Consider the following 23,946-nt stretch of genomic DNA (forward strand, 5'->3'; position numbering starts at 1 on the left):
AAATGACGGATAAAATAATTAATGAACCATCTCTCTTCGCAATTTTTCCAATTTCTTTTCATTTTTCGAAATTTTCGAGTCTTTTATCACGCTTTCACGAGCCCATGAGAACCGCGTCAGATAATAGTGTTCGAAAAGCGTCAGTTTCGCTAATCAATCCGGTATTGTTCACGCCTGTTTATTGTTACGTGCACGTGAACCCGAAACGCAGAATGCACGACGAATCCAGATAAACCGTGAAATCTGATCTATATCCATCTACGTTCCAATTTTCCCCGGTTCATCCTTTCGAAAATATTCGACTGGTATAAGCTGAAATAGCGGTTCGAATGATACGTGCAGAAACCTTAGCCGATGCCAATCGATGATAAAGTTTGACCGCGTCATCCGTCGCAGTAAGCCGGTGCTCCAAAAGCTTCGTTTTAAAAAAGAAGAAAAAGAAAAAGAAGCGGATGTTGGCAGCTGGCACACCTCTAAAGATAGATCAATCGTCCAGCGTTACCCTTTGACGATCAATAAAAACTATTAATTGATATACACACATCCGTTTGCGTGTCATTGCGACGAGGTTGTTTAACATGCAAAGAGTGACAAGGTAGCATGACATCATGCACATTGTTGCGCACCTATTACCACTCTAACGAATCCGTTCCCTTGCATGATGCCTTCGCCGAGCAGAGAACGCTATGCTGCTTGCAAATAATCTTCACAATTAACTCGGGAAATTACTGCGCCGTCGAAATTGCCACTTTGGTATAGACAGACGCTGAACAGGATGCTCACGCAAATTAACAAATCTTCCGAGCATAGGTTTAGTCGCAAAAAGGATCCAATTAATTATAATTATAGCGTGCGTTTCAATCGGGTCTGCATAGTCACGTTTATACAAATACCTCGAGCTGATTTCAAAAGATAACGAAACGAAACTACTGCGACGTTCGTAGAAACTCATGAACAAGCCTAAACAGAGTTCTAAGCTGACATTAGGGGTGTGCGAGAATTCGAAAATATCGGGTCAGGTCACTTCGAGTTCATGATTATGTTTAACAAAATTTTTCAAATTTCGGGAATCCCGATCCGACCAAAACAATTAGATATTCAACATTTTTGGGATCTCGCTCGCTCTATAATTATTCGAGCACTTTCGATCGCATAAATTGGCCGTTCGGCGACGCATTGGGACCGAGTAACATTTCGGAAAACGCAGTTCCGTCCATGCGATCGTAGAACGCTCGCTAATACGTTTGAAAGTCCATGACGCGTGATCGTGGCAAGGTCAGACGGGGTTAGGGACGAAGACAGAGCCAAGTGGATGGAATAAAAATCGTGAGCAGCATGCATCGGGGACCGTGCTCGAGTCCGCACGAATTGCCGAGGTTGTATTGTCGCATCCGCTCGCCGGCCTCTTGTCATTTTTACGGTTTCGAAGACCGCGGTTTACGGTACACCCTCTTATCAAGCATCTCTTGACATTTCGTTTGTTAACAACGCAGCGTCCTTTCGGTACACGGCCTTTTTCTCCCTCTCCCCCTTTCACTCTGTTTTTCGTCTAAGCCACTAGAACCCCGGGAAATTACACATTCCGCGTGGTTTTATCTGTCCTCCTCCTTCATCTTCCCCGTTGGTTTTTTCTCCCCTCTCCCCCTTCCCGTTCGTCTTCTGTTTTCCTCCCCCCCCCACCTCCCGGTTTTCTCCGTTTTTTTTTCGCCAGAAGAACATGAAAATGCACGAGCAGATAGCCTTGGCCCATACCTTTGCCCGTGTGTCGGCCACCGTACCCACCGGTTACCCTGGAAACGGTATCGATTTCAACCCTCAGCTATGCAGTAGAAACCAGCGGCACACCATGGGGATCTCTTCGTCTCGAGTTTCGACAAGACAGCCCGTTTAAACCACCCGATTACAGCGCCTTTCGTCTCTATTATCGTTCGCCTTTCGTTTTGTTTTTTCCCCGGCAATATGGAAAATTCGGGGCCCGCCGCGGCAACCTGCAAAATGGCCGAAGTCACCGCGATTAATTCCGCCAACGGCACTCTACCTCCACGCGATCAAACGTCGACGTGTTCCGTAAACGAACGGTGTAACTCCGATTTACCGAAACGATAAAACACCCGGAGTTTTTCTTTCTTTTTTTCTTTTTTTAACGGAATACTTCAAATCGACGATTAAAGCCACGAGACGTTTAATCGGCCTCGCAATCCCGGCAGCAAATTACGATCGCGAACGGATAAACAAGACCGGGGGCTATAGTACAACGCAACAATTTCTTTTGTGATTCTTACTTAAAGGAAGATTAATGGGCTTCTCGGTGATTCGCGCCGATAACAGAAAGCACTTTAAAAGGCTTCCGAGTAGGAAAGCGTTCGCTCTGACCGCTCGGAAGATGAATTTTTCTGCTTCGGAAGAAAGAAACCTTTTCGAGTTTTTCGCCTTTCTCTTTCTTTTTTAACTCGACGAGGGTGATCGGAAATTAATATATAAAAAGAGGCGAGCACACGCCTTATCCTCGCCGGGGCGATAATGTGCTAGTTCCGTTCGTCGATTCGATTAACACCCACAGTTTTATGCTAATTTCAGTCCCTTTTACATAGTGGTACATCCGGTTTAAATGTATTCGCGTAATCATCTCCCGAGTCGTTCGTAGATGTGCTTGAAAGAGAGGCGTGTGCCGGGGGTTGAATCTTTTGAGACTAATGCATACAGAGATTTTCGTACATCCTTGAACCATTTAAATGGAGAACCGGCCGTGCTTTCATTAAACCCGCCCCCCCCCCGTCTTCGTCGTAATATTTTTAATGGTAATAATAATACGGCCGTATTACGCAATTTGTACATACGAACCCGAGATTTCATAGCGGCCGTTCTAGCCCGGGCTCTTTACGCAAATCTGATGCATTGCACGAACAGCATTATACGTCTTACTCATGTAGAAATTGCGCAACCCAGTCCGTATTTATCATTATTATTCCTTTTAATATTTCCTGCGGCTATTTACCGGCAACGTCCAGAGAATAATTCAATGAAACTGCAACCCCCGCAAACGCGTTTTGACGTCCGCAATGATGTACATCAAACCACGGTAAACATCGAGATTGGAATTGTTCAACCCTCCGACTGCGGAGTCCGGGTCTACTTTGACCCAGAGAATCGAAATTGTCATTCCGTTGAGTTTCTGGCGAATTGACTGGGTGAACAGCATTAGGCACAGTAGAAAGACTAAAGTATCTACAAGAAGTATGTTCAAGAATATCTTTTAAAAAATTAATAAATGTGGCACTGAAATGAAAGTGATAAATAGTGACTTACACCACTTCTGAATTGAACTGCTCATATAGTTGTAAGAATGGTCCGAGGTCCGAGTATCGGGTACCCGACATTTTTTCGCAGATTTTATGCTTTCGAAAACCCGGCCCGACCCGATATTTTTGGGTTCTCGAACACCTCCAAAGTATACACCCGAATCAAGAGCATGATCGCCCGGTATTTACGTATGCATGGCCCCGGACTCGCATAACGTTTATCGTTGAGAAATAAATGCGTTTGTTAGCGGATCCCGAATAATCCAACGGGTCGGCCGTGCGCGGAGTGTTCGGGGAAAAAATTTAATTAACTTTCAACGTCAGCCGAGCACTTTATTTAGAAAGCGAGACAAATATTTAGCGGGAATGGAAGGATTACGCTAATGGATTCTGTAACGTCAGATTTCGGTTCTGAAAATAGTGCAGTACGGTGAACGCGACGCTTAAAAATTAAAGAGGATGAGGGGTGTTAATTACGGTAACAGTGTGCGGCGTTTTGCATTTTGTCTTGTTACGCGTCTACGGGTGCAAAATGGCGACGCGCAGATTATTTTTGTCCGTTGTGCGAACCTGGAATCGTTTTATTATGCAATGTTTGTACACCGGTGCGACGAATCGTCGGTTCACACCCCATCGATTTGACGAGCGTAAAAATATTATGGCTCCTGTTCCTCTTTCACCTCGTACACTCCGCAAACTTTGTTAGCCGGCACCGCTTTGTCTGCAAAAAGATAAACGGTCGAATTTTTTTTTCCGAATTTTTCGAAGAAGCGATCGTCGTAGTTCGAGAATCGTTAACCTTGTACCGTGGTATCGGCGTTGTGCAAAATAATAATAAATATGAACTTTCTTCGAATTCTTGTCAATATTCCAAACTATTAGGTTGCTGTGTATGAAATGTCCCATTTTGGAATGCAAATGCACATGTATTATATACCATTTTGAGGTACGAAACTGATGAGCAAGATTTTTTTAGGAAACAGTTATGTTAGTAAACAGTTAATGTTAGTAAAAAATCAGACATTTCATGTGCAGCAACTTAATTATACTTGAAAGTATTTTTCGCCAATTTGCCAGATTTCTTAAGAAGATTCTACTATGACACTTCATAGTCTAAAGAAACAGTGTACCACCTCAGGGTTAAAGCTCGACGATAATATCGCGGGGCGAATCTCGTTAGTCCTTCAACGAAATTGCACACGGGGGAGGGGGGGATTAGCATACCTATCATCTTCGGGTACGGCAGATTAAGGTTGTTCATTATGTCAACAAATTCATTCAGAGATTTGGTTAATCTCGGATTAAAAGTCTTCTCCTCGGCCACCGTAGTTACCGTTCTGCCATTGTAGTCGTGGGCCGGGTACAGCCTATAATTCGCCGGCAACGCAAAAATCTTCGTGTGAACGGACTTGTACAAAGTTTCTGCCGAGCCACCCTGTAATTTTCGGTTATAACGTGAAATAATGAAACAAAGAAAAACAAAGTGTTTCCCCACACCCCAGCCCACCTTGTCCCCGTGTAAAAACAATGTCGTTCAATTTTCGCTCAGCGCATTTCAGCAAACTACCATAATATCGGGTCGCGACGATGCGAGCTAAAAATAATCGTCGGAAGCGCAAATATGCGAGCAGGTTGATAAAAATTAAATTACGGATATTATAAAGTACACGGCATAATTTTCTAGCATTCCTCGGGATAAAAATTCACCCGCTTTTTTTTCTCTTTTATTTTCTTTCTGTTCGTGTTGTAAAATATGAGATTGCAACTTCTGTGGAGCGTAAGAATCGGATCATAAATAATCTGTTGACCTCGTATTTCGTCGTTTAAAATTAGCGTTGATCGATTAAATGGCATCCGTTTCCAATTAGTTAATTAATTATAATTATATTTTGCCGGGGCGGTCGAATAACAGAAATTTTAAAACAAGAGGGAAAAACTATTCGCGGCTATTGCATCGATGTTACTACTAAAAGCTGCGGTGTTTAAATAAATGATGCGTGCCGGCACGGTGAAGTTACCGCGAACAATATCGAACCGACACAACATTTTACGTCACCGCTCCCCTGGAAAATCTTATCGCCAGATTTCAAGATTGTACGCTCAGCATTGTCGCTGTATAATAAATTAAGAACTGCGCGACGCGCGGTGTGCGGAAGGTTTTGACGCGCAGCCAATTACGTCAATCGGTTGCCGTACATGTATATAACTTAACATTTATGGGTTCGGGGCGGTAAAGTATTTTAAACAATGTAGGGTGGCCCACGCAGCTGGGAGAGATCGAATTTTTTTACAGTTACGAAAATGACGCGAGAAGAAAATTCACGCCAGAAAATCTTACCGTGACATTTCTTTTCTTTAGCATCTATTTACAGACGGGTTCCATTATTTCGAGGAACTAACAAAATTAACATTTTCAGACTGTTTTAGCTTTGTAAATTTTTCCGGAATAGCGAGAGGAAAATAGATCTTTTTGAACTGTTCAAATTCTCTCTCTGGCGTTCTCCTCTTTTTCTGATTGCAACCGGCAGAAAAGCTACGAGCTGTCCCAGTTGCGTGACCGTCCAGCGCGCGCAAGTGGAATATATGTAAATTATCAAATGTTTTCAGTATTATAGAGTATACGAGTCGTTCATACACATACCTGAAAGTCGGTTCTACCGCATCCACGAATTAAAAGAGTGTCTCCTGTGAAAGCAATCCCTTGCTCGTCGCATACGTACGTTACGCAGCCTACGGAAATAGAGGAGTTAATTAATTGCAGACGTTAATTTCGTTAGTTTTAATCCTGCGTACCACGCGAAATCAAAATCGAGAGGAATACCAAAAATTAACTACTCGTAAACGGTGTTCTGCTGCGCGTCGTTTTTGATACTGTATCATTTTCCGTACGTGGAAAGAACATTTATAATAATCATGTCGTATGTCGTGTTAGTTTCTACGTGACCGGCGGTCGACGAACTGCTTCCAGAACACGTACTTTTACGTGACCAGCTCGATGTTAACGTCCCCTGGCGATTGACACGAAAGTTTAGTCTAATAGTTACTAATCTTAATTCACCGGCGAAAAACTGGAATGTCGAAAAACTTTTTTGGAGCGTTTATACTCCCGAGTCAAAATGGACTCGAGTCCCACCGTCCGAGGGTTAATAAACTTCTGAATAATTCGCTTCTTCTTCCAAAGAAATGATAGTACTATATAAAAATAAATATTGCTTTCAAATAATTTACTAAAATAAATCCTTAGAGTCACAGATTTCAATTAACACGTTAAAGTTTCAAATATCTCGTCACTTTTCCAAAGAAGCGTCCTCTCCCGATAAAAATAATTAAATGGCGTTCTAACCCGCAGTATGACCAGGCGTGGGCACCACCCGCAGATTATGTTTGCCGAAATCGATCTTATCGTCCGGATCGAGTAAAATGTCAGCCTCGGCGCCGCTGCTGCGAGATATCATTGACTGGCAGCCAGGTAACAACGACTTCAATTTCCCAGTTCCGGTGATATGATCGGCGTGCATGTGCGTGTTTACTGCAAAAATCGGTTACCCCGGTTAGTTATCGCGAAGACCAAAGTCCCATTCATCGCAGTTTCCGGTCAAGAGATTCGTCGGTAAATGAACGTTTTTTTTTTTTCTTTTTTTGAAAGACCCGGATAATCCGGGGGTCGTTCGACGGGGCCTAAATCTTTTCATTAATTCCGCCGTTCGCGGGTGAATCTGGGGAAAACGTCACTTTGGTAATTGCTTTTTATAACTGCGAGCCGTATGCAGCGGGCACAAAAGGTTGCAACGGTAGCCGGCCGAGAGAGACCAGATAAGGAGGACGCGAACTTCGCGGGGGAATTTCAGCCGAACTTTCGCCGCTGCGAATTACGACGCTTTCTGTCGCGCCCGGGGTATTCAAATAAGGGCCGCGAACAATTTAAAAGCGGCGAGTGCTCGATCAAATTTTCTGAATAAAAACAACGCCGCTTCCGGTAATCACGCTTTACGAGCAAGAAGTACCAGACGTGAAGATAGGATACAAACGAGAAGAAGATAAGGGGGCGGGAACTTACAGAAAATTTCAGTTTAACTTCGTCGCGATTTCAATCTCTCCAACGCGTTCCCGTAAACTGAAAAATTCAATAATTCTCGAGCAAGGTGAAAGCGTGTCGTCTTGCGTAAGATTTCATTCATGCCGGCGAGATTCGATGATACTGATAAAATAAACTTCCAGTCATGTCGGTTTTCCTATCGTTGACTGTCGTTTATTTTAACCTGATTTCGTCATCCACAATACCGGGAAAGTGTAACAGGCTGTATGTACATATTTTAACAGGAAGTTAAGGATTGATTTACCTCTCAACGGAATACTCAGTAGTCCCGAAATGTGAAAGCCAATACATATACAACTGATTGAAACGGTTCGAACCTAAACCTTGTCTATCGGAGATGACCTGACCGTTCTCTAAAAGGACTCCTTCATCAATTTTGCAACAGTCATCTCGAGTAACATAGTTTTACCAATTCTTTCGGAATTGTTAATCAGGAGTAAATTGTTAAACTTCTCTTAAATACAGTACAGCCATTGAATTAGCTGTTAATAGGCTCCCAGTGGGTACAGTGTTAATTAAGTTGAAAAACGAGAACCTCACGTTATCTCGGCAATTTGTAACTGTTTGTTGACTGCACATTATCTGTTTGTTTCGACGAATATTTCTTATTCGACGTCATTATGCGCACGTGTATGGCTATTACTTTGATCTGTCCTAATAAATTCAACTGAACGTAATTGAATGGTTCCGGAAGACTCTTTTCATGTCTTGATTCATGCGGAAGGCTTCAAGTGCCAATTTCAACAATTAGCGGTTCCGCTCGTATCAACAAGCCATAAAGTACAAAACTTGTACTTTACAGAACTATCGAAACATTAATTGCTGCATAACCGTTCGATAGACCGTCTTCCTTTGAGAAGCTTGAGTACGAGAATATTTTTGACCTAGGGACCCAATTACTGTGGGAATACCAATTAGTGTGCCTGTATTAATTATACTTATTTTTAAAACAGAATGAATATTAAAAAAGAGATATTAAATTGTTTTCATTAATATTAGTTAATATGTATGTTATATATCTCTTTTTTAATATTCATTATAGTTTAAAGATAAGTATAATTTAGGCACAGTAATTGGGTCCTTACCCTAATCATATATCGATACAGGTGATTACATCGGCAAGATTTTCATTTCGATTTATTTCGATCGTTCGATAACATAATCAGTTTGGAATAATGAATCGGTAATTTAATTACTCGATCGCTGTGAGCAGAGCGAATCGATGCAAAAATATTTAAATAAGCTCTGGAAACTTAAAATAAGCTTCCAATTACAGTTTCATTTAGTAAATTTGAGCAGTAAGTGTAATGCAATTACTCTATGGCAGTTCGATTCAATATGGCGGACAGGGTTGTTGAAAGTTTTATCGCTCCGCGATTTTTATTCGTTATTATGTAAAGAAGTACTTAACAGATTACAACTTACTCGCATATTTCAGAGTTAATCCCAGTTCCTGAATAATGTTCTTATCACGGTTTGCCCATTCGATTACTGGATCAATTAAGACTGCTGTTTTTTTGTTGATATCCGCCAGCAGGTAAGTGTATGTGCTGGACACAGGGTCGAAGAACTGAGAATTTCCATTAAAAATAATAATTAAAATAATAGTTAGATAACAAATTTTATTAAAACGACCCACAAAATTAAGCAAAGTCTTAACTGTTAGCAACTTTGCGTTATGAAATTCTCATCTAATTAAACTCGATTGTAGTACTCGTATACTAAGGAGGAAGTATTAAAATACCATCGAAATAAGTTTATTACTGTTATTAGCGTTCCCGCACTATGCAGTATAAATGCGAAGTATTATCACAAAATAAAATTCAAATTTTCCGCCCGTTGCCGACCCGCATTAATATCGACAAGCGACCAGCAATTTTCTTATTAAAAACAAAATTTCAAGGCTAAAATGATTGAACAATTAAGTTGATTTAAATGTACACTGTAACCTCTATACAAAATGAAATATTGTTAACAAGCCACTCTGAAGGAGAAGTAACGTTTGAAATCTAATCGAATGTAAGATGTAAAATGTGAAAACGATAAATATTGATTATTTGAATTAGCTATTTTAATTAGCGCCGGTAGGTGTCACTGCAAGTGCAACAATGAACTATACAATCGGTAGAGATGCTGTATATGTCAAATGCGCAACTATCGACTTACTTGACGGAAGAAGAAATCTTTTGTAAACGGAATCGGTTCCGTTAATGCCATAGTCATGCTGTAATTCCGACGAGTAAACACGTAGGATTTTAAAAACGATGATCTTATTTGATACTGACACAAATTTCTAATGAAACCCACTTTCATGTTCATGCAACAAGCATGCTGCGTAAAATGTGAGACAGTACTGACAGCAGTTTGCTACCTATACCACTGACGATTAGTCAAGTCTGACGACGTCTTGTCGGTTACATCATATCTAATCATAAGTACAAAAACAAATATCAGTTATCATCTTTTCTTACATGTATGCGATAACCTGTATTATATCCAAAACCTTATAAATCTCTCATCGACAAACATGGTAGGACATTTTCATGATACAGATGAGAGATTATTTTCTTCAATTTTTCATCGTGTATGCAATTGCATTATTAAATATATATATTGCCATCATACAGTTCTATTCGTGTTCAATTGTATTAATAAATGCGCTAATTCGGTTAATAAATACACTAAGGAATCATTCGATAGTTAAGGCGCCTTTCTATGTATTCAAACACTTTATGACCGCTTCCTCCCAGTCAGCCATCTTGTTAAATTTGTACTTTTTACTCCATCTTGACTGTTCTCTTTCCGGTTAGCTTCCGAGCGAAGGTGTGTACTTTTGGCAGTTTTCTATAAACTTTGCCATATTAGTGTAGAAATAGGTAGCATAACTTGTAATAAGAAGCAGTGTACGCATTTTACACTATACTTACATCTGCTATGAAATAAATAACATTCTCCAGCAGAATATTTAAATATATGTTAGAGTAATACACGTGTGGCATGTCGATACGACGTTTGTGTTTATCAATCGTTTATATTTCAAATACTTCTTTCAGATGCCTTCCGTGACACTAAAAGACGTTGACCAACACAAGTTCGTTAAGGCTTTTGCCGCGTTCTTGAAAAAGTAAGTATTTATTTTCAATTTCATATACCTAACCTCAAAATGAACTGGTTAGCGGCATACCTATACATTCATGTCAAGTATCAGCAATCGCTCAGTTTACAGTTATAACAAGAACCGTTTTCTAATCCTTTATAAATTGCAGGACCGGCAAAATGCGCGTTCCAGAATGGGTAGACATCGTGAAGTCTGCACGTTTCAAGGAACTTGCACCCTACGACCCAGACTGGTACTACATCAGATGCGCTGCATTGGTACGTCACATTTACATCCGCAGTCCAATTGGATCCAGGGCAGTCACCAAGATCTTTGGAGGTCGTAAGCGCAATGGCACCCACCCCAGCCACTTCTGCAAATCTGCTGGCGGTGTAGCTCGTAAGGCTCTCCAAAGCTTAGAACAACTGAAACTCATCGAAAAGGCTCCACTCGGTGGACGCAAGCTCACCAGCCAGGGTCGTAGGGATTTAGATCGCATTGCAGCACAGGTTAAAGCAAGAAGCAAAAAACAACTCAAACTGCAGGAGACTCTTGTTCTATAATTTTTCCGTTTATGTAATAAAAAAGAAAAATTCATACATGTTTGGCTTTATTTACATCCATTCCTGTGTTAAGGTATTGTAGGCTGGCTAATTATCTCATTGGTTACATTTCTACATTATGTTGTACATTTTGTTATACATAATAAATATTTATTTATCCTAACGAAAACCAAACGTATGCCAAAATTAAAAGAATGAAGGGATAACAGGGACTACCTATCGATCTTTAGTGTGTACATACAGTAACAATATATTACAACAAAAGAAGATTTATTTACAATAAATGGAATAGAGATTTCAAAATAATTAACAAGTACCCGTCAACGTTTAATTTGTATATACAGCAACAAAGTGTAAAGACAGAAGACAATAATCAGAATAAAAAAGGGTTTTAAAATATTCAGCATTTAATGCATTAAAAATTTCAACAGAAATATAAATTTATATAAAAATGTATACGCGATAATAATCAACTCGATTGTACAAGGAAGTCTTCCATATAACTTTCGGGCATCGAATAAAGATAAATTTCGGAGTCGTAACCAAGTGCGACGGATTCCCGCAAGATGGTGGCACGATCGCAGCCGAACTCGCGCTCGGCTTTCTCCGTAGTCGCGGGCTCAATGGTGAAGGTATGGGCGTATACAGCGCCGCCTCAGTGAAACTTGGACCGTGGACACCGTCGTTTCGGCACCGATCCGTCTGATTTTGGAACGAGTTGACGACAGAATAGGTTTGGTGTCCCGGGACGCAGAGCCGCGTTGCGCGCGTAAAAGTGTGTATGCATCGGGAGTCGTCGTTAACGAACGAACGAAAGAAACACGGTGCCGGATATGTTTCCTCGCGGCCACTGCGGGAAACCCCTCCGCGCGAGAATGTTAACGAAATAATCGTGTCGCGCAAGTGTCTCTCGCTGGCAGAGAAGACAGACGACCGAGAGTTCGTCCGACGAAGACGAACAAGAAGAAAAATAAGTCTCCGTGTCTCGTTCCCTCTCGTTCGCGCGTTGCAACAACCCCCTTCTCCCTCTCCCTTCAGCCTTCGTTGGCCCCCCTCCCTCCTTCCCGCCACTCCTCTTCGGGGTCCGTTGGTCTTACCGGGACGACGTTTACCGTGCGTCACGGGAAACGGCATTGGGAGGAGACAGAAGGTGACAGCCCTCCCGCGGAATTTATGGTTGCGCACGGGCGAAACGGTGAAGTGAGTGGTGTCACAGTGAAGTGAGTGCACGACGGGCACGACCCGGCGAACAATCGAACGCGAAGCTATCGGTTTCGGCTGCTTGTTATACGTAGAGACACGGGGAAAAGATGCCGGGCCTAATCGCCGTCAGCGAGTTCGTCGAGGAGACGAGGGAGGACTACAACTCGCCCACCACCTCCACCTTCGTCTCGCGGATGCCACAATGCAGACAGACCATCACGTCCCTCGAGGAGGTAATTCTCTTTTTCTCTTTTCCCCCATCTGGCTTTCATTCATACACTCTCTCGGGGCCACTTTGCGCCCCCGTATAACCTAACCGAGCACCGGAGTCGGGCATCGTTCGAATCAATTTTTATTTATCCGTTACTCACACATATTATTCATTACTCCTTCATTCGTTACAGCGTAGTCTGCCGATTAGCAACACCGATCTGAAACTAACTGGCGATCGAGATATCGATGAATTCAGTCGTCAAATAAGATTATTTTATTGGGAATAACTTTTGTCGAACTCTGCCGAGGATCGGTGGTCGAGCGCGTGTTCCACTGCGTGGGCGTTTCACAATTACACTCCGTAGGTTTGCCTCGCGCGTCTTCGACTATGATTGATAGAATTTTCCGTGCAACGCACCCGCAAGACACGTTGGGTTTCACAGTCGATTCGATCCAAGTTCTGCGTGTCAGTATCCACGTATCGATGTAAATAGAAAGCGAGGTGATTCCTAGGGCGAACGCGTTCGTACATGCTTCGGCGTTGCATTTCGAGCGCGCTGGCCAACGGGAAAACAGGGTGATCGCCAGGAATTTTTAATTGGTCTCAGATTGGCAACCGTGAATACGTTTAACCCTCGAAAAACACCTTAGATCGCTGTTAATCGGATTCGCTCGGATTCATGAAATTTACACGATCGCATCTGCGCCTTGACAAGCAGGTATTGATACTTAACCTATGTGTCATGGGCGGTCGAGTCTCTGATAGAGATTGCTGGCGGAAAATAAAAATGAAGTCACGAGGAATTAATGCGTTTAGCAGACAGTTGGCCAGTCGATTGGACGACTGATTAACGATAGTATTTTTAATGCGTTACACACTTGCCTCGCTACGTTTTAGCATGCCTGGTCGTATTTATGCGTCGCGGCTGGGATTTACATTCAGATTAATTAGCGGGGTAATGAAGGCACAATGCGACCGAGAGAGTTACAGGAGCGAAGTGACTCGAGCTAAAACCAGTGTCTCGCGGAATTATTCTTTCGCGCAGATGCGGATAATGGATCTTTTGTAACAGCAAACCGTAATACGCCGTCGTAATTATCGGCGAAGAATGTTATTGCGAGAGCCTTTCGTAATTTAACTGCCATCGTAACTCTCGCGGACTGCGCTGTTTGGCGGAAATATACGGGCTCTCCTTCTTGACCCGTTTCCAACTTGTCCGACATAGTCGGGATTTTCGCCGATCGTTGGAAAAGCGGAAGCGCTCACGGAATTTCGCACACATAACCTATCGTCGAACTTCGAGCTGTTCGATGTCGAACTTTTCGCTGTTCGATATCGAACTGTTCCTCGTACATAAAAATTCCTATTCGCGCATCAGCAATCAATTTTTTAAATTCGTTCGAGCGTTCACTCGGTCGTAAAATATTTTTACAACGAATAATGGGTGCTACACACTTGCAGTGGTATTGATAGTAGGGTCATTATTTTTTCCCGTTTGTCATCAATAGCAGTTCCAGTAAATCCTGCCGTGTTTTTTTGTCACGAACAAAATTGCATCGTTGAATATTCATGCGACGCCGAGTGTAAAGTATTTTGTATATATTTTTTTTCTTTTCACATAATAATGAGTCTTCTTTTAGCATGCTTGTGTAGATGTAGAATATCATATCGACGCACGTAATCACACGTGTGTATCGTGTTCCTTGATTTATTCCGCCGTTATTGAGTTAAAACCAATCGGCGACGATAAGGTGAACAATTATCATTGCGGCACCGCTGTTTTGCATATTATCGAATCGTGGGCGTATTTTGTAACACAGATAGGGAAGTTTGCGCGGAAAGTGTGCCGCGACGTCGGCGCTCCTAAGTGGAATTTATGCATAGAATTATTAAAGTTTCTTTCCACAAAGAACCCGGGGAAGAATCCAGCATCGGCGTTAAAGCCGATAGAGGCGTACCAATACGGTACGTCGGCTAATTGAAACCCTTAAAAAATGGGTTACGCTGTAATAATTAGCGAATAATTAACTTCATGTGTTATACATGATAACTTAATGGATCAAGTGTATACAGGGTGGTCTATATATAAAATACTGCAGCATCATGTTCTACACAGGATCAGTAGGTCTAACGGTGTAATGGATTTTTTCCACCCGCTAGGGATTTTTACGTGATTTATGGCGTGTCACTGTCCGGCTTTCGGAAGAACTAGAGGGGCTTACCACCATCATTTGTTTCACACAAAATGGCGAATTTTGAAACACAAAAAGCAAATAATGAAGCGGTATTACATTAATCAGTAGACTGCGGATTTTATGCATTTACTACAAAAATAAGTAAGTGCAATTTGAAGCAGTGGACACATTGAATAATTCAAAAATATCAATGTGTTAGCTTCAGCAACTAATAGAAATTTCTATTTGCACGAACAAAATTTATTTTATAATTCTTCAGTCTATTAATCAATAATTCTGTACAATTCGGTCTCTATTTAAAAAATGAATGAATGTTTTATGTTTAAATCATTATTGAATCTAATACGAACCACATACAGTGACTCCTACTAATATTCGGACGCTCTTAAAGATCGCATAACTTTGTCAATATCGGACTATGCTACGTGGATATTTTTGAGAAGTTAGAACAATTGGTTCGCTACATGACGTGAAAAAAGTCGTATGGTCTAGTATTAACAAAGTTATGCGATTTTTAAAAGCGTCCGAATATTAGTGGGAGTCACTGTACATATTAGAGGTAACCATAAGTAATCAATTATTTGCAAAGAATCTGTTTTGCCTTTAGTTCCGTACCGATCGTTGAAGAGGAAACACGTATTACTTTACAGTTTTCGGTAAAGCAGCCCGTGTTCAAAATATTCGAAAAAGTATAATTTTTTTTTACAACCCTATAATAAAATGGCGGCGTCCGTACCTTCCGAGGATCATATTCATCATTGCATACTTTTTCATTTTCATGCAGGATTTAATGCAACGGTGACAACAAAGAAAATTTGCGATGTTTATGGTATTGAAGGTCAACAAGTGTCAACGTTGGTTCAGAAGGTTTGCCAGACAACCAGTTAAATTTGATAATGACACCCTAAAATCTCTAGTGGAAGCTGATCCAAACTTAAGTATACAAGAATTATCGAGAAGCCTTGGGTCCACATGGTCAACTATACAAAGGCACCTACACGAAATGGGAAAGGCATATAGGCAAGGAATATGAGTACCGCATCAATTAGCTGAGACCATCAAGAATATCCGCCGATCAATTTGCACTTCATTGCTATCCAGATTTCGTAGAGATCCATTTCTTAGCAGAATTGTTACCGGAGATGAAAAATGGATTCTTTTTGATAGCATAAAGCGTTCGTAGCAATGGCTTTCTGCAAATCAAACCGCAATATCAACCCCTAAACCTAGCTTATCACTTAGAAAGGTGTTACTGTGCATTTGGTGGGACTGTCGCGGCATAATTCACTTTGAGTTGTTGAAACCTGAAGAAACAGTTACTGCTGAGTTGTATTGTCAGCCATTACAACGGCTGTATTCAGAACTATTGAAAAAGGGGGCATCTTTAGTTCACAGAAAAGGTGTAATACTGCAAATTGACAATGCTCGGTCCCATACAGCGAAACTCGCTCAGGAAAAAATCAAAGAATTGTCTAATTATCATCTAATTATAATCTAACTATCATCTTTTCAGATCTCTGGAGCATTATTTAAGAAATAAAATATTCACTTCTGTAGAAGATGTAAGAAGGCATGTTGAGTCATATTTTGCTTCACGAACCCTGGATTTCTGTAAGAGGGGGATTGAAAATTTGCAGAAAAGGTGGCAAACTGTCCTTGATAATGATGGAGATTATATATAATAAATTAAGAAATAAAAACTTGAATTTACTACAAAGTTCGTTTTAGATTTCAAAATAATTGATTACCTATGGGTCCCCCTAATATAATGTAATGTTTAGGATATTGTTTTATCCGTGCTGTGAGTTTTAAGAATTTCTCGAGACAGATCGCTGCGGGAGAGATGGGAGTTTAAAGTGGCGTAGATTGCCCGATGCAATTTCACTTTAGATTAGAGTCCTCCGGTTTCGCCTTTATTTTCGCGTCCCTCGGAAGATTGCTTTCCCGATTACCGGCGCTCGGCGTCGTTGCAGGTTCGTCGGGAAAATTTAGAAAACACGCGGCGTGTTACTTTTGCCTGGCAGTCGATACCGGTGCACCTGTAATGGCAGGCGAGAGTCACTTTTACGGTGCAGTTCGACTCGTGGCGGTTTCTTGCGAATTATATGCCCGGCCACTTCCGTCTGCTTTGATGCGCCAGCATCTTCCGGGTCAGCTCGTTTTCTCCTGCCTCGCCTTAATGACCCGCACGATTTTCAACGAGGAAACGTTCTCCGTGCGTGGAATATTTCTCGGAGAGTTTCCCGCGATACGTCGCGGATAAACGACCACTTTCCTCGATGCGTTCGCCCGCTCCTTTTCTTTTCTCGCTTTTCTTCGACCGCGTTGAATATTCATCGGTTTTTAATAAGCATATCGTGCGAGGCTCCTGAAAGAAAAAGCCGCGCTCCCGACACGGTAAGACTAATTTTAAACGCGTTGACGACCGGTGTTACGCGTGCGTGACGTCACCGACCCGCCGATTAACTGCCAGCGTCGCAGGAACGTGAGTTTACCGCTCTCTTGCGGTTTTACGGTTTACGGTGATTAGCGGATTTTCATGCAAAATAAAAATTGTCTGCGGTGATATCTCTTTGATTAATCATTTCAACTGCAAGACGCAGAAGCGAGGTAGACATTAATAATTGTAATAGGCGAACAAAGGTGCAACAGTATTTTTAAAATTCGACATTGTTCTTTATCCACTTATTTTCATCATAAATGCGTGAGACCCGCAGTCAATGAATTTTTCTGATGAACAGCTAGATTGAGAGACATATTTTACTGTCTTATCCATTTTTAAATAAATTGTTAAATGACCATGATAATTCAATTCATAGTAACACAATCCAACAACTTGAAACTATTCTTTGAAGGGACATTAATAAATTTATTTTAAATATGACAACCAGTAAAACATCCAATACTAGTAGATCTCTCGCAACACTAGGGTAAGTGATCCAATTACCGTAGGGGTGCAAATTACTGTGCCTATATTAATTATACTTATTTTTAAGGCACAATGAATATTAAAAACCAGATATTAAATTTTTTCCCTTAAAATCAGTTAATATAAAATAAGTATAATTAATATAGGCACGGTAATTGACACCCCCACATTAATTGAGTCCCTTATCCTACAGTGTTTAATTTAATTTTATAAACAACTTGGGAGGAGTATTTTCAACATATAGGATTGTTAGAACGCTCGACCTTCATCTAAATCCCTCGGGGCAAAATTTGGAGATAACACTGGAAGAAAAACGGTCTTCGCCGGAGATCAATACTCGGCTGATAATGCGAATCAATATTGCACAGGCTGAAGTGAAGTAGGCTCGGCAGGAAATTCGCAGAGTGTCATATTCGATTCGTGGTATCAGGTGTGCGCCGAAAGCGCATGTTGCGTGTCGAATTGCAAAACTCGAACGATACTTTGTATCTCGATATCAATGTATCGTTAAGTTTCTTGAAAAAAAAAAACAGAGTGGCTTCAATTTTAGAACCGGATGTCCGTTCATTGTCTTCAAATGATCTCCAATGATACCTTTCCTCTCGACCTGTACACTCATCGTGTACAAGCGAGAATAATTTCACTCCTACACCGTGAACAATAATCGGAAAGTGTCGCATTATGTTTCCTATTTGATGGACTGGAATTATATTGTATATACTGCTCCTACGTTCAATCCATAAAATTCTCGGTTTCGTACGGGATGAATCATTGTGTATAGCGCTGGCCGAGCTTGGACGGTAATTAAGAAATTAATTAATAGAGTGGAGGATTCGCGTGTCCCCTAGGCAATTGAAGCGGTTGATGTCCCATAAAGAACAGTTATGGGGGAGTTTGGCCCAGAAACGGACATTTTTTGGTAGTGTGGAAAATTAAGCTTAATGTGCTCATGAATTAAAAATGTATTATTAATCAAGAAATACAAATTACTGAAAGTCATTTTGACATTTTTTTAAAAACGAAGTGGTCGAGCTGTTTCGATATTGTGGAGCAAATAAGGCAACAAAAAATGGTGTTCATAGTAAATACTTTATCATTTGTTAAATAATTATTATTTTAATTCAGGGTTAAGTCCTGCGAATGGAATGTTGAACTAAAATTAGCACATCAATTTCTAATTTCAAACTTGCCACACGTGTACGAACAAAATGTTTTTGGGGTCAGTAGGTTTTTAGAATTACTAAGAACGAATAAACTTTCAGATAAAAATTTGAAGTGCAAGATTGTTCTGTTAAGTGCTCGTAGACCCAATTATCTAAAACGTAAATAGGAAAGATATCCATTGATAAACCAGTTATTGCCGCCACTCGGTCGCCATTCTAGTTACTGCATCGAACCCAGTGGCGACTAAAGATTGTCACCCGAATGCAGAGTTATGTTTTATTATTAAACCCTGAAGATTTATTTTGGGCGAAATAATGTGTTATTCCTCCCTTACAATGTTCTAATAATTTCAAAGATGTTCGACCAAGTATGCCCTTCACCCCCATCTTAGGTTGCTATTTTCACCCCTAAGTACACATAAAAAATGAAACGGAAGGGACAATTTGCTCGCACCCGTTTAACATGCCTGAGGAGATATTCAAATATTTTCATACAGAACACCAAGAATTTTTCTCACCCCTAATTATTATCACCCTCTAATTACACATAATAGAAGAACTTAAGTAAAAAAACGTTTATACCCCAAAAAGACAGTTCCATATATTCAATAGTTGTTCTAAAAAAAATTCTCTTGTTTTCACAGAGGGTTAAAAATGTTAGAACCCATTGTTTCCAGATGTTTCGTAAACCTAGTTAAGGCAGCTGAAGACTAGCGTAATCGTTGGGGCGGCACTGAGGATCCGGAGACCGGTCACGGGCTATTCTCCTAACCCAGTGTGTGTCGTCTTCGTTTACTCTTGACCCTGAGTGCTTGTAAGTCACCCACTTTCCCGCTTTAGCAGCGCGACTTACGACACCGTTGCGACGAAAATTTACGTTCCGCGGCTATTTTCGGTGTGGCGCGACCGCAGTCTATTCTCGTTAGCGTCCGCCGCCGGAAGATGACCGGGACTGTTCCGTCTCCTTTCCTCGCGTTGTCGGCGTTCAAGAGAAAACCGGGTCCTCGTGCCTCTTCTAGAGCTCTGCTTCCTCTGGTTCCGTCGCTTCACCAGATCTCGACACTCTGAAGAACACCCTCGCGCCGCGAATACATTTATCGCGCACACAAACACACACACCCACGCGCAAACTCACACCGATGCTGTTCTCGATCGCTTATCCGCGGAAACTTGAACGCTCGGGTGATTACCGGACAGGTAAATGAACGTTCGATGCGAAATCGATGATGGATCGATACACGGAGACCGCGTTAACCCGAAAATTACTATCCTCCTCCGCAGATTTTAAGGAGTGTAGTGTTGTACGAGATATTATGTCTAGTAATAATTACGTGTTTTACTGTTTTTGTGGGTTTTTTTTCTCCGTGGTAGAAGCACCTCTGTTAGAGATCAATCCTTTCCTATTTTTCTGTATATTTTGGAAGAGTTTTTAGCTATTCGTTTTCAGGGTAGAAACATTCATTGTTTTGATTGATATCAAACTTCTCTATTTTTCTGCATGTTTTCAAAGCATTTTTCGATTTTAGTTCTTCAGCGTAGAAACATCCTTTGTGACACATGTGCCTTTTCTTGTTTTTGTTTCTTCAGGGTAGAAGCATCTTTTGTGGTGATGAAACACTGTCATTTTTTATAGTTCCTCGTTTTTGAGGGTGGAAACATCCCTTTTAACCGTCGACGTATGTTCCCCTATCTTTTTACTTATTCGCATACTTTTCTTGTTTTTGGTCCTTGGAGGTAGAAATGTCCCTTACGACGATTAAACATCCTGTACGATTTTTCTAGTTCTTGGCTCTTCAGGGTAAAAATATCCCTTTTAATCGTGCATACATGTTCTCCTATTTTTTTACGTATTTCGTATATTTTTCTAGTCTTTGGCTCTTCAGGGTAGAAACACCCCTGTTAACGGTTCGGTGCGTACTCTTCCATTTTAAAAGATAGCGATAGATGTCTTTTTTATTTTAATATACAAATTTGTAACAATTTCGTTAAATAGCAGAATTTTCATTTCAATTATTTTTGCGTTTGCCGCCGCACTGTTTAGAATATTTGGGAAACGCACAGTGCTATCAGAGTGTTTTTGCCTCAAAAATATGAACACTAGTAGAAACAAATTTCGAGAATCGTGCAAATCTGCAAAGTCGAGGAAGCAAACAGGAATTTTCGGGTTTCCTCGCGAGTCTCCGTGCTGAATACCTCGATCGTGTGACCAATGAAGTTGAGAGTCGCAATTACTTGCTTTTGTCGTCGGTCTTAATTGAACAGCTTGTTTGTAGGATGCCTTAGCATTAGGCGCACGTTTTGCGCGGCATTTTCTGACCACTTCCGGGCGACGAGTGTTGTTAATTCAATGAAGCCTGTCGAACCACGTCGGGACCTTGAAAATCGTCGATCCACGCTTGTCAAGATCTATCGACTTGAGTCATTATTAAAACAAATTTCAATCCTACATTAAACACCAATATCGCTTTTCAAAATCAAACGATTCGATAGCTACGAGATACGTCGCAGTCGGAAATAAACTGTCCCATCCAATGATTGCATGATACTGATGCAATAACAGTTTTACCTTTGACGAACGCGGCCGTCGGTTAATAAAACTATTCGATTGAACAGCTATATTACGGGGGATCGTTGTCGGAGAAAAAACGTCTACTCTTTAATTGTCGGAGATAAATAGCAGGAAAATGTATTTAATACTGCTAAAGCCTAGAGAACTTTCTCCGTAAATATTTCTGGATTATTAGGCATTAATTTATCTTTATCGCGAAGGATTAACGAGTTCCCAATGCGTTTCATTTTTGATAATCGCACTCGTGTTGCGAGGGTTTGTAAACATTTTATTGAAGGGGGCAGAAATCAATTTTTCCATTCGCGACACTACCATTTATTTTATTTACCCTTAACGAAACCAAAAAAAAAAAAACAAAAACAAAATTAGCGTGACAATACCATCTATTTTATTTATCTTCAACTAAACCAACAAAAACAATATTACACTGTCTTTCCCGTTCAAAGATTGAAATCTTCCAGTCAACTCTTTGCTTGAACATTGATCAGTTCTATCAATCACTTAGCCACATTTTTAAAGAAAAAGATTAAAACTCCTATTATCTATTTTTCTTAGAATAAATCAAAATCAGTACCGAAAATTTCAAATCTTGCCACGCTCGGATGGATCGCCGTAGTTCGACGAGATAAGAATTGGAGTAATCAATTATCACGAGGGATTGAGCATTTTAGAAGCAAGCTCTTCAGATCAAAGGCAGGAATTGAGACCAAGTAATCGGACTCCACGATCTTCCGCTTCACAACGGTATTATGAAAGACATCCCCCGTCTCCCAACCGGTCGGAACGAAGTGTATCTGTTCTAAAAATTTCAAATTTAATCAGCCGTTTCAGGCTAACTCGAGGAAAAACGTGGAATCAAAGACCCAGAGATAGTTTCATCAAGGAGAAGGAACGGTTCCCAGAAAGAAAGCAAAGATTGTGGCCGAGCGTGTGCTCCGAGGCGATTCGAGTGAAATAATTAAATAAGCTCTAGGGCCAACGGTAGAAATCGGAATTTCCACGAGAGATTTCCACTCTGAGACACTTCGCAGGCGGGGTTTATTGATTGAAACGCACGGGCGGAAGCATGTTCCGTGTGCTTACCCTCAAAGACCGTGGAGGAAGACCGGTAAGCCAATCCCATCGACAGTGACTGACTCGAGAACAGCATGCTATTGGATTTTGCGTAACCGGTCGTTTACATGTCGCCGATACATTAACACGCCCCAGATAATTTTTTTATAATTGTTCGACCAGCGTGGAGCCACCACTTTGCTGAATCATTTTCCTGTGTTCTGTGCACCGGCTGTGACTGAAAGCATCCTACACGAGGGCAGGGGCCGATTTCTTACGCAGAAATAAACCGGAACGGTGCGGAAACGTTTTTCATACGACAGGATATTTTTTTACTTTTTGTTTATTAGCCATTGTTTCAGTGGAAAATTAGAAAGGATAATTTTTCAAGATTAATGGTATAAGAGATAAAAATATGAAATATTTTTTATTTTATTATATCGAAAATGTTCAGAACAAATTTTGTCGCGTTACGGATACTCTCACGTATGTTGGGTAATTTTTTCAATTTTTTCGGTTCAAAATTCTAGCAGTAAAAATTCAAAAACACTAAGCAATTTGAAGGAACGCAGAACTCTGGCGTTTAGAACTTATATGTACAAAATGATATGACAAAAATTTTCCTATTTAATCATGTTTGGATATTTCGAAAAAAAAATGTGTTACATAGTTATCATCAAGGCACACATCAGACAATTTTTTTAGATTTTTCAATTAACCATCTTGTCTGCAAAAAATTAAAAATATTTAGAAAAAAATAAAAAATCAAACTTTTTAGAGAAAAAATCAAACTTCTTCTATTCACTTTTGGTAAATTTTTGTGTAAAGAATCATCCGCTTCGTATCACGCTTTCGATCACACGCTATATAAATAGATCCGGCTCTTGTGTAGGTTCTATATAGCAATTGCAATGGACTATAGAGCTTTGCTACGTATGCAGTTAGAATGAGATTCTAGAGAATAATATTGCGTGGTTTAACGACCCCTGTGTTTCTACGATCGAAGGATCGTACCACATAATATGTAATTCTAATAACATTATGAGTAGACTGTGCTGGTCTTCATGCAAAACAAAAATTTTGTTCATAAATTATAAAAGAATAAAAACAGGAGCCAAATAAAACGTTCTTTTCTTCGTGAATAATTTCAATAACTAAAAAATATTACATTGATTCGTCCAAATTCTCTTAACCTTTTACTATTTTAAATTGTGCCTACCTGTTTTTGTCATCAGCGTATGAAATGCAATTTAAAACAGTGGCCAGATTGAAAGAATTTAGTAACATCAACGTGCTAGTTTCAGCCTATGTAAATCATTAAAGGAACGAAATTTTGATTCGTCTTCTATTTCTTGCAGTTGATGGAAACAATTTTTATTTTGCATATATAGTTCGAACGCCCTTTAAAACAGTATAACTTTTTTGAAATCGGACTAAAGACCTGACTTTTTTTAAGCCATTGGAAGCATTAGTTTACTAAATGACGTGCAAAAAAGATTTTGAAAAAATTGCAATTGGCAGGGATGACAAGAGAAATTAAAAAAAATTTTTTTATTTAAGCCTGT

At 40.4% G+C, this 23,946-nt stretch overlaps 3 protein-coding genes and 1 long non-coding RNA gene across 7 annotated transcripts in view; 3 read left to right on the forward strand and 1 right to left on the reverse strand.

The window, feature by feature from the left end:
- LOC143365261 (small ribosomal subunit protein eS19) overlaps nucleotides 1-11,091 on the forward strand; it is a 168,617-nt gene extending 157,526 nt beyond the window's left edge. The window contains exons 1-3 of one of the 3 annotated variants that reach the window (XM_076805291.1): nucleotides 4,728-4,732; nucleotides 10,447-10,519; nucleotides 10,662-11,091. In XM_076805291.1, coding sequence (XP_076661406.1) covers nucleotides 10,449-10,519; nucleotides 10,662-11,055 — 465 coding nt within the window. In that variant the 5' untranslated portion in view covers nucleotides 4,728-4,732; nucleotides 10,447-10,448 and the 3' untranslated portion in view covers nucleotides 11,056-11,091. Of the gene's footprint in view, nucleotides 1-4,727; nucleotides 4,733-10,191; nucleotides 10,219-10,446; nucleotides 10,520-10,661 lie in introns of those variants that run through there. The other 2 variants (XM_076805290.1, XM_076805292.1) reach the window with 2 other exon arrangements.
- On the reverse strand, nucleotides 3,612-9,791 carry LOC143365260 (persulfide dioxygenase ETHE1, mitochondrial). Its single transcript, XM_076805289.1, has 6 exons — nucleotides 9,562-9,791; nucleotides 8,821-8,965; nucleotides 6,643-6,828; nucleotides 5,941-6,029; nucleotides 4,524-4,734; nucleotides 3,612-4,020 (listed from the first exon to the last, which is right to left on the reverse strand). The coding sequence occupies exons 1-6, from the start codon at nucleotides 9,712-9,714 to the stop codon at nucleotides 3,956-3,958; spliced, it is 849 nt and encodes a 282-aa protein (XP_076661404.1). The 5' UTR covers nucleotides 9,715-9,791; the 3' UTR covers nucleotides 3,612-3,955.
- Nucleotides 11,092-11,679: 588 nt separating the features above from the next.
- Asap (ArfGAP domain of ASAP) overlaps nucleotides 11,680-23,946 on the forward strand; it is a 41,221-nt gene continuing 28,954 nt past the window's right edge. Inside the window, exon 1 of one of the 2 annotated variants that reach the window (XM_076805281.1) lies at nucleotides 11,680-12,491. In XM_076805281.1, the coding sequence (XP_076661396.1) occupies nucleotides 12,366-12,491 (126 nt within the window). In that variant the 5' untranslated portion in view covers nucleotides 11,680-12,365. The remainder of the gene's footprint in view (nucleotides 12,492-23,946) is intronic. The other variant, XM_076805282.1, reaches the window with a different exon arrangement.
- On the forward strand, nucleotides 19,320-23,030 carry LOC143365262 (uncharacterized). The gene is made up of 4 exons (XR_013084519.1): nucleotides 19,320-19,956; nucleotides 21,884-22,072; nucleotides 22,151-22,436; nucleotides 22,565-23,030. It is a non-coding gene; the product is annotated as an uncharacterized LOC143365262 (long non-coding RNA).

The sequence above is a fragment of the Halictus rubicundus genome, chromosome 2 (genome assembly GCF_050948215.1).
Source record: "Halictus rubicundus isolate RS-2024b chromosome 2, iyHalRubi1_principal, whole genome shotgun sequence".
NCBI classification, from domain to species: domain Eukaryota; kingdom Metazoa; phylum Arthropoda; class Insecta; order Hymenoptera; family Halictidae; genus Halictus; species Halictus rubicundus.